Source organism: Emydura macquarii, unplaced genomic scaffold, assembly GCF_026122565.2.
Source record: "Emydura macquarii macquarii isolate MOO-44397 ecotype Brisbane River unplaced genomic scaffold, CSIRO-AGI_Emac_v2 contig_3134, whole genome shotgun sequence".
NCBI classification, from domain to species: Eukaryota; Metazoa; Chordata; order Testudines; family Chelidae; genus Emydura; species Emydura macquarii.
Genome location: NW_027133271.1, coordinates 109406 through 124474, shown reverse-complemented (window position 1 = coordinate 124474; position 15069 = coordinate 109406). Strand labels below are relative to the sequence as shown.

General features: G+C 56.4%; 1 protein-coding gene across 3 annotated transcripts in view; it reads left to right on the top strand.

The window, feature by feature from the left end:
* The window catches only part of PTK2B (protein tyrosine kinase 2 beta), a 108297-nt gene that overhangs the window by 50490 nt on the left and 42738 nt on the right, over positions 1 to 15069 (top strand). For all 3 annotated transcript variants that reach the window (XM_067531307.1, XM_067531309.1, XM_067531308.1), the window contains one exon: positions 11456 to 11703. In XM_067531307.1, coding sequence (XP_067387408.1) covers positions 11497 to 11703 — 207 coding nt within the window. In that variant the 5' untranslated portion in view covers positions 11456 to 11496. The remainder of the gene's footprint in view (positions 1 to 11455; positions 11704 to 15069) is intronic.

The window sequence follows — 15069 nt, the reverse complement described above, 5'->3', positions numbered from 1 at the left end:
TGCATGGGATTCTTCCGTCCTAAGTGCAGGACTCTGCATTTGTCGTTGTTGAATCTCATCAGATTTTTTTTGGCCCAATCCTCCAATTTGTCTAGGTCACTCTGTATCTTATCCCTACCTTCCAGGGTATCTACCACGCCCCCTAGCTTAGTGTCATCTGCAAACTTGCTGAGGGTGCAATCTACCCCATCCTTCAGATCATTAATGAAGATGTTGAACAAAACCGGCCCCAGAACCGACCCCTGGGGCACTCCGCTTGTGACCGGTTGCCAGCTAGACATGGAGCCATTGATCACTACTCGTTGAGCCCTATGCTCTAGCCAGTTCTCTATCCATTTTATAGTCCATTCATCCAACCCATACTTCTTTAACTTGCCGATAAGAATACCGTGAGAGACAGTATCAAAAGCTTTGCTAAAGTCAAGGTATATCACATCCACCGCCTTCCCTACATCCACAGAGCCAGTCACCTCTTCATAGAAAGCAATCAGGTTGGTCAGGCATGACTTTCCCTTGGTGAATCCGTGTTGACTGTTCCTGATCACCTTCTTCTCTTCCAAGTGCCCCAAAATGGATTCCTTGAGGACCTGCTCCATGATTTTTCCAGGGATTGAGGTGAGGTTGACCGGTCTGTAGTTCCCCGCATCCTCCTCCTTCCCTTTTTTGAAGATGGGCACTAGATTTGCCTCTTTCCTATCATCCGGGACCTCCCCCAATCGCCACGAGTTTTCAAAGCTAATGGCCAATGGCTCTGCAATCCCATCAGCCAATCCCCTCAGCACCCTCGGGTGCATTGCATCCGCCCCATGGACCTGTGCATGTCCAGCTTTTCTAAATAGTGACCCTGTTCTGTCATCACTGAGCTGCTCACCGCCTCCCCATGCTCTGCTGCCCAGTGCAGTAGCCTGGGAGCTGACCTTGTCTGTGAAGACAGAAGCAAAAAAGGCATTGAGTACCTCAGCTTTCTCCACATCCTCCGTCACTAGGTTGCCTCCCCCATTCTGTAAAGGGCCCATATTTTCCCTGACCACCTTCTTGTTGCTAAGATACCTTTAGAGATCAGTCATGGATAACCACGAGGTCCAGAGTTAGGATGAAGATGATTTAAAAAAACAACCCTGTCCTAGGTTAGTGAAGGGAATCTGATTCCTGCACCGGGCCCTAACGACTGGGATAAAGAAGAATCTTCCCCTGTGGCCAGGTTATCCCGTCGCTGCCCCTGGTAGGCATTCTCCGAAGCAGCTGGTGCTGATCTCTGCCGCAGACAGGAAGCTGTACTAGCTGGGCTCATTGCTGTGATCCACTCTGGCAATGTCTATGCTCTGAAATTTGCTACTCCAGTGGCTGCTTGGTGGCCTTGATGAGTTTGCTGGGTCTCAGGCTAGTTTCCGGTAGACAGGCATCCCCATCTTCAACGTCACAGTCACCTGGGGTGCTAATTGGGAGCATGCAGGGTGAGGCCAATCAGTGCCGAGGCTCTGGATGTTGAACTCCACATCTCGGAGGTGATTCCTCTGTGTCAGAGTTGGGGCAGACGAGGAATGTGTCGACACTGGTACTATTGGTGCTGGCTCCAGTCAGGTGTTAGGTGCTGTACAGACCCAGAGGGAGGTGTAACCCCAGCCCCAAGGAGCCTACAACCTCAAAAGCAACAGGGGGAGGAAGACAATCAGTGACCCGTAATTCCTCAGCTCTGCTTGCACGCCCCTTACCAGTCTTGTCTTGGGGTCATCCTGGAACAAGTGGGTGTGGGGCGAGGACTGGAAGGAAGAATTGTGGCTTGTGGGTGGTTTCAAGTCGGGTGCCCCACGTGTGGGGAGAAGGTACAAAGATGTTTGTGGAAGAAGTGGATGATGAAGGCTGGTCTCACTAGCAGAACGGACAATCCATATCGGGTGTTGTGCTGCTGGCGTGGATGGTCCCAGGCTGCTAATCTGACAAATGTTGCCAGTTTTTAATTGCCTTTGTCTGGGCGGGGTGTGCAGGTAGCAGCTTCATTGTTGTGGTTGTGTTTGTGCGGGTGTGTGTGTGTGTGTATAATAAAAATATTTGAATCCTATTTTGTCAGACCTGTTGTTAGCAGACATGGAAGGAGAGATGCAAGCAGGATGCATGCATGCTCCCCGGCGTCTTGCCTCCGTCGGGCTCCCTTTGCATCATTGTAATTAGCCAAGGCTGCACCTGCCAGCGCATCACTCCGCCGGTTGTGACAGCCTGGTTTTTTTTTTCCCAACTGCAGATTGTTTGTTTTTATTTATCACGAGTTACCAAAATCCATCCAGTTGTTAAACAGAGGGGGAAATGTAAAGGGAGTTAGCTAAGCCGTTTCCCCATGGCAGAATCACTGCTTAATGCAACAGATGTGTTTGCAAAGCCTCCTTCTGGCCTGCCGTCAAATGAGCTATTTCCCTGTCTTTGTGGCCGTTCGGTGTTAATAGGACTGCTTTGACCCAGGCCTGGGGGAGGCAGGTAATCAGAATAAATCCAGCTCTTCTGTAGCACTTTTGCTCAGTGGATTTCAAAGTGCTTTACAAAACAGGTCCGTGTCATGATCCCCATGTTGCAGATGGGGGAAACTGAGGCACAGAGCGGGGCGGTGACTTGCCCAAGGCCACCCAGCATGCAAAGCTGGAAATAAAACCTGGTCTTCTGAATCCAAGACCAGTGCTCCATCCACTAGGCAGCACTGCCTCTCAGCTGTGCATGTTTGTCTCCTTCGGCCGATGCCCCTCATCGCTGACCTGAATCACCCCCTGGTATTCCTTCCAGGAAACCCCACATTCCGCTCTGTCAATGCATCTCAATCCTAACCCACAATCCCTCTCCCCCACTGTGGCAGCCCCGTGCTCCCCCCACAGCCCTGCCAGTGCACGCCTGTCTTGCTCTGCAGTCCCACGCACCTCGCCTTCTACTCTGGTCTAGCTGGTGTTATGTGAAACTAGGCCTAGAGCAGCCGGAGTGAACACCCCCTGGAAAACAACGTAGAGAGGAAGGCTCAGGTGGCCTGACAGCTCTAAATCCATCTCCCATTTCAGCCAGCGTCCTAGGAAGACAGACACTCTTCCAGTCTTCTGAGAAAATCCAAGAGGGAGCCCTTTCTTGCAGCCGCCTGGTCCCATCAGCTGCCGATCACTTCCAGGGTCCTAGGAGCTGAAGGTGTTCAGCACTTTGCAGGATTAGGACCTTTTCTCCCCAGGCCTGTCCTTGTATAGTGGTGCTCAGGGATTGTCGCACAGATCACTGCCACTTGACCTCAAGCAGGAATGCCATTGGCAGTAGTAGGCTTTTATCCTCTAGTGGACCAGCCACTAGACCGGCACTTAAAACACATTGCCACCATGTTATACTTGCACTTCTCCTGTCTCTATCTCTAGCTATGTGAGACGGGGCCTGCCGCTTTTGCCTTTCCCACGTTCCCCCACAAATAACGGCTCAATCCACCAACCCCGAGTAGATTTCCTACCGTTGCTTGAATTTATGCAAGCCAACCCCAGTTGCAATTCACTTGTGAGCCCCCGTTTCTCCTCCCTTATCTAGACCAGGGACAACAGCCGTGAGGCTGACGTTAGATTTCCGTGTCAGGGTTATCTGTTCCACTAATTTTGGGCTGGAATCCCACACTGATTATGGCTCATTAGCTAATTTTTTTTAAAAAAATCAATATAATTCATCTGTGGGCATTCCAAAATTCAGATTCTGGTAAAACCTGGGGCTGTGAAGTTATCTCAGCCGAGATTCAGCCTCGAATCTACAAAACAGGAGAGAAAAAAATAATAAAACAAGGGAGAGAGACTAAATAGAAATGTGTCTGTGCCATTTCACGGACACAGCTGTTTGCAAACAATGAAACATTCTTCTGGAATGTTTGCAGCCCAAACATGGCAGCCTGGTCACCTGAACCTGCATTGACTAAGAGCTCAAGATGTTTGCGGCGTTGCTGGAGCCGTGTTAGTCTGGGCTATTAGAGACCAGGTGGGTGAGGTAACAGCTTAACTTCTGCAAGAAGTTGGGCCAATAAATGATATTACCTCACTCACTTTGTGTCTCTGCGAACCCAAGTGACACTCAAGTCACTGATTCCCATTGTCCAAGCTGACGGATAAGCAAACGAAGAGTGTTAACGAATCAACAGTAGACCAGATGATTAAGAATTGTAACCATCCATGCTGTGATTGGTAACACTGGCGAAGAAACTAGGTTTAACGATGCACTGTAATGAAAAGTGTGTGTGTGTGTGTGTGATACTGCTGCTCTCTGCTGGATGAAGTAAGTACTGCACAACTGTGTCTCCTGTCCTTATACCGCTAATTGCTAATGGAGATTCTCTTTTCGCTTGGGCAGGAGGATCTGAGTTCTATCCTTCTGCTGGTATTAGATTTCAAGCGGTGGCAGAATACAGCTGGGAGACAAATTCCTAATTATATGTTGGCATTGCCTCTTGAAGTACAGAATTTTTTTTTTTAAACCCAAGCCCCCGAAAAGGAACAAAAAAGCCAGTCCAACGCTAAACAGAGTAACACACACTTGTATCTCAGCCCGAAGGCCACCAGATGGGTCGAGGGGAGAGAAAGCCAAAAAGACGGAGCCGTGAGTTGATGTGGGTGAGCCTACCTCTTGTGTTAGGAGAAGTCGCTGCTGGTATGGGAGCGTGACAAGTGCGTCTTTGTGAGCGCCCTGGTCTCCAGCGGGGGGTGGCGTGCTGGTCCTGGAGGATCAGGGGTGGGCCGGATACAGTGTTTTAAGAAGTCATTCCAGGGGACACAGCGGGCGATGGTTAATGTTCTTTTGCTCCCTGAATCCCTGCTGCACTGGCTTTCTCAGGTTGCTGTACTATGGGGCAGGTTGCCAGCCGGGTCCGTGCTGGCCTGGGAGGAGTGGGATATGCCGGCATGTGTGAGTCGAGTGAGACCAGGGCTGGGCTGAAGGTCAGTGTAAAAGAGAGGCCTCGGGCAAGTGGCTCCTCGCCTCAGTTTCCCTTTTGAGCCCCCAGTAGCTCCATGGAAGCTTATTCCCCGAGTCCATTCACACCATTTATTAACAAAACCGAGTGTGCAAAAATTCCTATCCCCCCCCACCGCCCGCACAACTCACGTTGCCTCTTGGCCGCTGACATCACACATATGGCATCCTGGCGATCTGCTGCCACAGCTGGCCTGTCCGTCAGCCTTCCCCTGTCCCTCTGTCAGGACCCCCGTCCCCACTCTTCCTTCTGCAGTGGGGACTCCCCAGAGCCTCTCTGCGGGAGCATCCTAGCCAGGGGAGCACCCCTCACTCCCCCTGGCCTTCTCACGGCCCCTCTGGGCCCAGCCCCGCCGCTGCTCCCGCTTCCTTCAGCCCTTCTTGACCCTTGGCTCCGGTTTAAAACCATCAGGTGGCGTGGGGGACGCTTGCCCTGCTGCCCTCTGGGCCGAGCCCGTTCAGGGGCCGGGCCCCAGGATCGTTTCCCGGCGCGGAGCTGGCTCAGCCTGGGGCATTTCAAAGGAGCGTTTTGAAACGAGGAAAGTGCTGAAGGAGGAACGGGGCCGTGCGTGTCCCCCCGGTCGCCAGCGCTGCGCCCCGAAACGCCAGCAGCGGAAGGAAGCGCTGCTGGGAGCAGATGGAGAAGGGGGGAGATGGCTCCAGCCCACTGCAGCTCTTGGGAAGCGGCTGTACTTGTTAGCAACGCGCCCCGAGCTGAGCAAATGTCTCCGTCTGCCGGGACGGTCTGTCGCCGGCCGGCCTAGTGCACGGGGCTGGGTCTCCCCCCTTGTGCTGGCCTCTGCCACTGACTCCCGGCCAACGCCCGTCTCCTCCCCTCGCCTCAACCCCTGGACCGTCTCCTGCTCATCCTGCCTCGTCCCCGTAAACGCGGCTCCCTCGCTGCCCCCCGGGCAGGTTCCCTCTGACCACCCCCACTCCCTTGATCCCTTCAGCATCCCACACGGGCCCCCAGGGCTCGGCCCTCCGCCTCCAGCACTGACGCCAGGTGATTCCCTCCACTCCCGTCTGCTCTCTGCCCCTCTGCAAAGGGCCTCTCTCCATGGGCCAGCCCAGGCTCCCCGCCCCCCACGGGCCCCTTCTCTTCCCCCGCCGCCAAGCACCCCATGTACCACGACCCCGCCTCCTTCGGTCCTGGCCAGCAGCAGCTCCCTGCTGGCCTCGCGGATTCTCACGCCCTCAAGCCCGGCTGGTCACCCGCTGCCTTTGGCTCCCTCTAACACCGTCTCCGCTCACTGCCCCGTCTCCCTTCTCCAGGTCACCTCTCAACACCTGGGTCCCCCACGCCTCCTTCAAACCTCTCCTCCGCAGTCCTGGCTCGGTTAATGATGCCTGATGGGCAGATGGTGCGCACAGGCACTGGGCCGGAAGAGTTATAATTGAAAGAAAGAAAGAGAGAAATTGCCGTTGCATCTCTGCGTGAAGCTGCTGTCGCTCCATTGACTGAACTGCACACATTGACACCGGTGGAGAAACTCGCTTTGATTGTATCCTACTCTTCCAGCCCTTTGGATGTCACTCACCTTCCTCTGGGACAGGGGCTGTGTCCGTTCAACGCGCAGCACACCCCAGTCCCTGCAATCCACATCACCAATACTCGTCATGGATAATAATATCCCCTGCTGCAAAATAGGCCCCTGACCCGACGGGTCGACCAGCCACGCTTCTTATCAGCGTCACCCGCCCCTTTGCTGCCGTGGACAGGCTGATAACAGCTGAGAGCTCTGCAGACATGGGCAGCACATTCCGGCCCTGTCCTCGTGTGGGAAATAAGTGGCAACTGGCGCCTGGCACCCTCCAGCAGACACACCTCAGAGGGACAGCGAGCACGCCTTCTTCCCTGCTGCGGGGAGCTTCTCGGCGCAGGAGTCCCGCTTCCCAGTTTCCTCCACTTCTCCGGCTGTGACTTGGCCTTTTCTGAGAGCTCCTCCGTGCATCGCCTTCCCACCGTCCTCCCCCGGCGTGACAATGTCAAGGTATAAACAGCAGCCCCCAGCTGGGCTTGCCATCGCAAGCAGGCCAGGCGCTGTGTGCTGGAGTGTAATGTCATTGGAGGAGTTTCTCGTCACATCATCATAAAAACTAGAGACGGAAAAGACCCGTGAGTTCGCCCCGTCCATCTCCCCTGGCCAGGGCACTGGTCAGGGCACTGGTGCTTTGTGCCGCAGAACAGCGAGATGCTAGCCAGCCCTGCTTTGTGAATTGTGGTTTCTGTGGACAGAGGGACATAGCTGCAATGCAATGCAAGACGTGTGCTAGCCAGAGCGCTCGGCCACCTCGGAACCCAGACGTCTCATGTACTGAGGCTGTACTTGGAGTAATACAGCAGAGAAGATGTAGAAGAGCTATTTGGTCACCTGTCACCTGTTCCTTGGTCCCTTGCAGAACAATGCAGCCCCTGCATTTCAGCTGGGATCCAGTCCCCAGCTGCCTTGTAGAACAAAGCAATGCACCCACCTGAGCTGGGATCCAGCTATCCCCTTGCAGAACCATGCAGTGCATGCACTCGAGGTGGGATCCAGCCATCCCCTTGCAGAACCATGCAATGCATGCACCCGAGGTGGGACCCAGCCATCCCTTTGAAAAGGTGGATTGCTTGTGAGCAATATCGGAATTTTCACTATTTTTGAACTCTTGTGATTGGTCAGCTGAATCATGGGTTTTTTTCTGTCCCTCAATTGGATAAGGGCACAAACACTCCCATGTACAAAATAATTTGAGATTTGATTTGAATGACTCCTCCTGAGTGTGAGTTTGAAATTCCCTTTTTGCCCCAGTGTCCAGACCAGTCCAAGCCAGTGGGGATGGCGCCCAGCAATGAATACAGACTGGAGCTGATGGTCGTGGGGAATCATTTTTTGGTAGCATTGGCCTGCTTTAATTCCTGCTTCTGCACTGGAAACCCAAAGAACCCAGCCTGGCAGGAACCCCAGTCTGCACTTAGCCCTCTCCTGGCTGTGCGCCAGGGAGAAAGTTGACCGTCAACAACTTGTTCTGCTCCAGGCATTTCTTTCCCTAGGCCGACTGATCATCTTCTCCTGCCGCGTTATGGGAGGTGGGGATTTACGTTTCAGGCCGAGACATCTGGCTTCATTTTGAACCAGGACAAGTGAGAGCTGATCAGTGGTGGTCGTCCTGAGTTGTTCACCTTGGTGCTGGTGAAAGATAATGGGCTGGCTGTCTCAGAGACGGAGTGTATGCAGCTGGAGGTCAAGCGTCCTGCACTTCCGCGTGCTTCAGCTTCACCGTGAATTGATTGCTGTAGGGTCACTTGGTCCCCGTGGCCTTTCTGCTGGGACCAACTAGCCTCATAGAAGCAGTAGACATGATCTACCTTGATTTTAGTAAGGCTTTTTTTGGACACAGTCACTCATGACATTCTCATAAGCAAACTAGGGAGATACGATCTAGATGAAATTACTATTAAGTGGGTGCACAACTGGTTGAAAGATTGTACTCAAAGAGTCGTTATCCGTAGTTTGCTGTCCAACTGGGAGGCTGTATCGAGTGGCGTCCTGCTGGGGTCTGTCTTGGGTCTGGTACTAGTCAATATTTTCATTAATACTTGGATAACGGCGTGGAGGGTGTGTTCATAGAATTGTCAGATGGCACCCAGCTGGGAAGGGTGGCTCGGCTTTTGGAGGCCAGGATTCGAGTTCAAAACAACCTCGACAAATTAAAGAATTGGTCTGACGTCAACAAGAGGAAAGTCAACAAAGACAAGTGCAAAGTACTACCCGTAAAAAGCAAACATCAAATGCACAGTTACAAAACGGGGAATAACTGGCTGGGCCGTTGTGCTGCTGAGAAGGGGCTGGGGTTTATAGTGGATCACAAATGGAAAATGAGTGAGTAGTGTGGTGCAGTGCGAAAAAGGCTATATCCTTCTCTGGGGTGTATTAACAGGTGTTTGTGTGTAAAACGCAGGCGGTAATTGTCCTGCTCTGCTTGGCACTGGAGAGGCCCCCGCTGGAGTGTTGTGTCCTGTGCTAGCTGTGACGCTTTAGGAAAGACGTGGACAAATTGGAGAGAGTCCAGAGGAGAGCAATGAAAATGAGCAAAGGGTTAGCCAACCTGACCCACAAGGAAAGGTTAAAGAAAACTGGGCATGTTTAGTCTTGAGAAAAGAAGTCTTCAAATATGTTAAGGGCTGTTATGAAGAGGACGGGGATCAATTGCTCTTCATGTCCTCTGAAGGCAGGACAAGAAATAATGGGCTTAATCTGCAGCGAGACTTAGGTTAGAGAGCAGGAAAAAGCTTTAACTCAAAGGGCAGTTAAGCTCTGGAACAAGCTTTCAAGGGAGGCTGTGGAGTCCACATCACTGGAGGTTTTGAGGACAAAGGTTGGACAAACACCTGTCAGGGGTGGTCTAGGTTTACTTGGTCCTGTCTCAGCCCAGAGGGCTGCACACGATAATCTCTCCGAGTCCCTTGCAGTCCTGCCTTTCTGTGAGTCCATGAAAACGTTTCCCCCTGATGTTATGAGGAAACATTTCCCTTGTGCTGCTGCTCCGTCAGTTAGCGGCTGCCCTCTGCCCCAGAGGTGGCTGCATCGCAGTGGTATAGTTGGTGAATCTTTTTGAGATGAAAGAGACTGTTCAGCCGGGTGCTTCCTGGTTCTGTTGTGCCCAGTCAGAAGAAAGCAAGGCAGCTGTGACTCACAACTGACTTTTGCATTGCGGTGGTTTCTTATAAAGGGGAACTGCAAAGATTTTTGGTCAGGGGAAAAATCTCATTCAGGGCCCGATTGTAAACCCCATCAGCTACTGACGCAGATGATGCCCTTCAAGGAAACGGGAATACTTGTGTGTGAAACTGCTCACTCCTGCCAGCAGAAGGCCCACAACCTGGCCTAAAGTGCATGAGGTATAGATCTGCTGACTTCGAAAATTACACACCCTGTACAGTGCACGCTGATGTATTATTGTAGTGCTGCTGACAAAGGCACCATGGCGCACGCTGCCTTGTCATTGCTTATGAACAGAGCCCTGCGTGGATATAAAATGTGCATCTGCATCCAATCCGTGAGCCGCAAACATGGGCCCTGGATACCCGCGGATTTACCAGGCTCTAGATATAAAATTTGTATCCGCATCTAAGCTGCGATCCGCAAACATGATCCCCGGATACCCGCGGATTTACCGGGCTCTAGATATAAAGTTTGAATCCGCGTCCGATCAGCAAACATGGTCCATGGATATAAGGCAGATATCCGTGGGATCTGCAGGGCTGGGCTGCCTGTGATCTGTCTGGATGGTTGATAGCGTGCACAGCAGTGCACTCACAGCTTTCTTGTTGTAGGGTTGCTTGTGAGTGCTCGGCAGTGCCCATGGACTTGTTTACTGGAGGGTTGCTGAGGAAGGCTTGGGAAATGCACCATTTTATCCTTCTGCATAAAACCGACTGGACTGCTTAAAAACAAGAGGGGAGAAAATCAGGGTTGGGAGGATCACAGGGGGTCAGAGTTAAGGCCGTAGTTTCCAGCGCAGGGAGGATGCAGCGGCGGGTGGGCGAAGAAAGCAGGGAGCCGGGCATGCAGATACAAGGTGCAAAGTAATGAGCAGATCAGAAAGCCCAGGGGTGGCCCGGATCTGATTCTGCCTGAACGAGCAGCCCTCAGGTTACCCTGGCTGGACAGGAGAGTGCAGCTAACCTCCTCGCTTGCACGATGGGATCTCGACTGCTCCCAGGTCTCTGCTGCTTTATTACCAGGGGCTGGAGTGTGACGGGGCGGGCCCTGGGGCTAGAGATTGGGCCTCTGCAGCGAGCCCCCCGTTCCCGTCCGTGGCCCTGGCCCCCGACAGCCTCGTGCTGTGCATTGGGCCAGGGAGCTGGGACCTTCCCCGGGGGGGGTGAAGCGAGCAGGGCCGGGGAGCCGCAGCGTCTCTGTGCTACGGAGGGCAGCTGCGTCTGGCAGGGGAGCGGCGCCCTGCCTGCTGAGCGAGCCCACGTCACGCCCGCAGGCCCCGACAGGCCCCTCTGGAGCACGCGCCTGCTTCCATCCCAGGCCGGCTTCCCTGTGCCAGCGCCCCAGGCTCCTGGCAAATTGCAGAGCCTGGCTCCTTCACTTCCCGGGCCCCTCGGTGGGCTGGAGCACGGGCCCGGGGCTCCCAGTTCCCACAGGTAAAGATGGCACGGGAGCAGGATTCCTGCAAAGAAGGGTGGGATGGGGGGGGGGCCTCTGGGGCTCTGCTGTGTGCCGGCCTCCCTTCCCACCCATGCTGGGAACCCTCTCCCTTCCCTGCCCCTCCACCGCCCTGCCCCATACCGGGTGCCTTTCCCCTGCCTCTCTCCCACTGGCCCCATGCTGAGCGCTCCCTCCTGCCCTACCCCACACACGGGCTGTGGGGGTCCTGGCCCTTGGGGGTGCTTGTCGAGAGCGCCGCTGCCTTGTCCTGAGCCTCAGCCGCGCGGCACCTGGTTCAGCAGCCTGCTCCGGGGTTGTTCTTTCATCCCCGCCCGTCTCTGTCCCCGCAGGAGAGTGATGCTGTGTTCTTAGCAGCCCCGTGCTCCTCAAGATGTCGGGAATCCCGGAGACCCTCAACCGGCTGCGGGCCAGCTCGCTCCGGAGTCTGGGTGGGACCCTGGAGCCCACCATGGTGTCGCTGCCCATCGACATCGAGAAGGAGGAAGTGAGGATCCTCAAAGTGTGTTTCTACAGCAACAGCTTCAACATGGGGAAGAACTTCAAGCTGGTGAAATGCTCCGTCCTGACGGAGATCCGGGTAAGCGAGGCGGGATGCAACGGTGCGATGAAGATCCGGGCACGATGGAGATCTAGGTTGGCGGGGCAGGGCGCAGTGTGGCGACGGAGATCCAAGCCAGGGTGCAGCGTGGTGACGGAGATCCGGGGCGGCGGGGCGGGATGCAGCGTGGTGTTGGAGATCCAGGCCAGGGTGCAGTGTGGTGATGGAGATCTGGGGCAGCGGGGCGGGATGCAGCGTGGCGATGGAGATCCAGGCCAGGGTGCAGCGTGGTGTCGGAGATCCAGGCCAGGGTGCAAGTGGCGACGGAGATCCGGGGCGGCGGGGCTGGCTGCAGCATGGTGATGGAGATCTGGGGTGGCGGGGCAGGCTGCAGCGTGGCGACAGAGATCCGGGGTGGCGGGGCAGGCTGCAGCGTGGTGTTGGAGATCCAGGCCAGGGTGCAGCGTGGTGATGGAGATCTGGGGCAGCGGGGTGGGATGCAGTGTGGCGACGGAGATCTGGGGCAGCGGGGCGGGATGCAGCATGGTGACGGAGATCCAGACCAGGGTGCAGTGTGGCGATGGAGATCTGGAGCAGTGGGGCAGGGTGCAGAGTGGCGATGGAGATCCGGGGTGGCGGGGCGGGATGCAGTGTGGCGACGGAGATCTGGGGCAGCGGGGCGGGATGGAGCATGGAGACGGAGATCCAGACCAGGGTGCAGTGTGGCGATGGAGATCTGGAGCAGTGGGGCAGGGTGCAGAGTGGCGATGGAGATCCGGGGTGGCGGGGCGGGATGCAGCGTGGCGATGGAGATCCAGGCCAGGGTGCAGCGTGGTGTCGGAGATCCAGGCCAGGGTGCAAGTGGCGACGGAGATCCGGGGCGGCGGGGCTGGCTGCAGCATGGTGATGGAGCTCTGGGGTGGCGGGGCAGGCTGCAGCGTGGCGACAGAGATCCGGGGCGGCGGGGCGGGATGCAGCGTGGCGATGGAGATCCAGGCCAGGGTGCAGTGTGGTGATGGAGATCTGGGGCAGCGGGGCGGGATGCAGTGTGGCGACGGAGATCTGGGGCAGCGGGGCGGGATGCAGCATGGTGACGGAGATCCAGACCAGGGTGCAGTGTGGCGATGGAGATCTGGAGCAGTGGGGCAGGGTGCAGAGTGGCGATGGAGATCCGGGGTGGCGGGGCGGGATGCAGTGTGGTGACGGAGATGCGGAGATGTGCTCTTAGTACACAGTGGTAGAAGGTGTGGTTGCCAGGGAAGGCAGGGCTGGCGCGTCGGCTGGTGCGGGCTGGTGTCCAGAAGAGCTGAGCGCTCGCCCCATCCTTTTGAAGCCCAGGGGAGCTGCAGGGGTGCAGCCCCTCTGCGAATCAGGCAGCTAGCACAAACCCCGCAGAAGTCAGTGACAGCTGCGGGGGTTTGTTTGGTCCCCAGGCAGACTGGGCCGTTAGCCCTTCCTTCTTCGTCTGACTTCATCCTCCTCCACGGGGTCTTTGCCCCGGAGCTGCTTTGCAACCCCTCCAAAGCCGGAGCTGACCCGACCTCTCGGTCCTCGCCATTGTCGAGACAGGCAGTCAATTCCAGTCTGGAGGCAACACGGGGAGGGGGCAGCCGTGCTGCAGACTGGCCATGGAGGGGCTCTCCCGGTAGGTGATGCACCACAGCCCCGTTGATCTCCAGCTCAGCAGTTCAAATCCTGCCCGGGGTCAGCGCCGAGCAGCAGTCGCTGTCGTGACGGCCCCACCCCTACATCACCCCTGGCAGCCTGGGCCAGGACTGGCCAGGTCAGAGAGACTGAGCCCAGCTCACCAGACAAGAGTTGCACCGCGGCCGGGGCGCGCTGGCCGTGCTGCACCTCCATGGGTCTCTAGGGCTGTGAGCCTGGCACCTTTCCCCAGCCGGAGATCCACATCGCCTGCTCGCCAGCCGTTCCTGACTGCGACGGGTGAGAGGGACGGGGGATGTGTTTGTAGATCTTCGGGCTCATTGCACGTGGAGGGCCAGGATGATTATTTATCTGTGACCTGGGCACTTCCCCAAACACTTGGCAGCGACTCCTGCTCGGAGGAGCTCTCAGCCTAAAGACAGAGACCCGGGCACAGGCAGTTTACGTGCAATTTCTGTGCAGACCAAGAAGCTTCCCGATGGTAGCGTCTTCATGGAGGACCTACCTGTGGGCAGGGTCGGGGCCTTGCGGATGAGCTCAGGGAGTCAGACTGAACATGGGCTGCGTGGAAGGGTTGAGGGGGTGATCGCGTCCCGGGGCAGGTGAGACTTGGAGGAATGGGGGGACAGGGAGCAGCGTGAAGCCCCTTTATGCCTCCTGGGTGCAGTCTGTGGTCTGGAGCAGGCTGGCCCTCGCAGCCACCAGCCGTTTCGCCAGCGGTGGAAGCAGCCACCTGATGGAGCAGATGAGAATTGGCCTGACGCAAAGAGACGATGCGAGTGTCAGAGACCCCTGGGCCTTCTCAGGGTCCTCAAGGTTGATCCCCGGCCTCTCCCAGCGCGGTCGTTCGCGTACAACAGGCCAGGCAGTGAGGGGTGGCTTTCCCCTGCCTCTGAAAGACGGGGGACGGGCTGGTGCTGGAGGTGGGGTGCCAGCATGGAGTGACGGTCGTGCCGGGCCTGCGTCTCGGTGCTGCTCTGTCTGCCGTGCACCCCTCACCAGGGCCCCTAGGCATGGCTACCTCTCCCCTCCCGCCCCAAGGAGCAGACCCGGCGTGGGGCCGGGGGGACCGAGGAGAGGAGCCCGGAAGGCAGCGAGACCCAGACTCTGCCTGGCCTCTGGGAGAAGCTCGGCCCACGGCCTCTGGCTCCTCACGTAGGAGGGGGACGGAGGGCCCCATCAGCCCAGGGGTTCCCCGCTGACCACAGCCGCCATGCCAGGGCGTAACGCGGTGGTCTGGCCCCTTTACGAGTGAGCAGGCCCCACGGCCAGTCGGACCTTGTAGCAGGTGCGTTGTGTGGTCCCGGGATCGTAATTCGAGTTTTGGGTGTTTCCAGGCAAGTGGTGCGTTAGGAGCCGTGTAGTCCAGGGTGGGCAGAGCTCCCGTCTGTCCCAGCGAGCAGGGCTGAGCCTCGGGAAAGAGGCTGGCTCCGAATTTGGCTCTTCTGTCACTAAAATATCACCCGCACACTAGGGCATCCCACCGCTACCTCAATCCATAGGGCTCAAGGCATAACCCGGTTAAGGCACCCCCACCCTTTCCCAGCTCGTAGGGCTGTGGGGGAAAGACACCTACCCTTACCCAATTCACACTGTAGGGCTCAGGGCCATCCTTTCCCAATTCGTAGGGCTCCGGGCGTAATTCTCTGCGGGTTTGCAGGATCTTTCACCAGTCAAAGAGCCTGACACAGCAACATCCTCATTCTCTATTTAGTAACGATGACCGCAACAGAACAGACA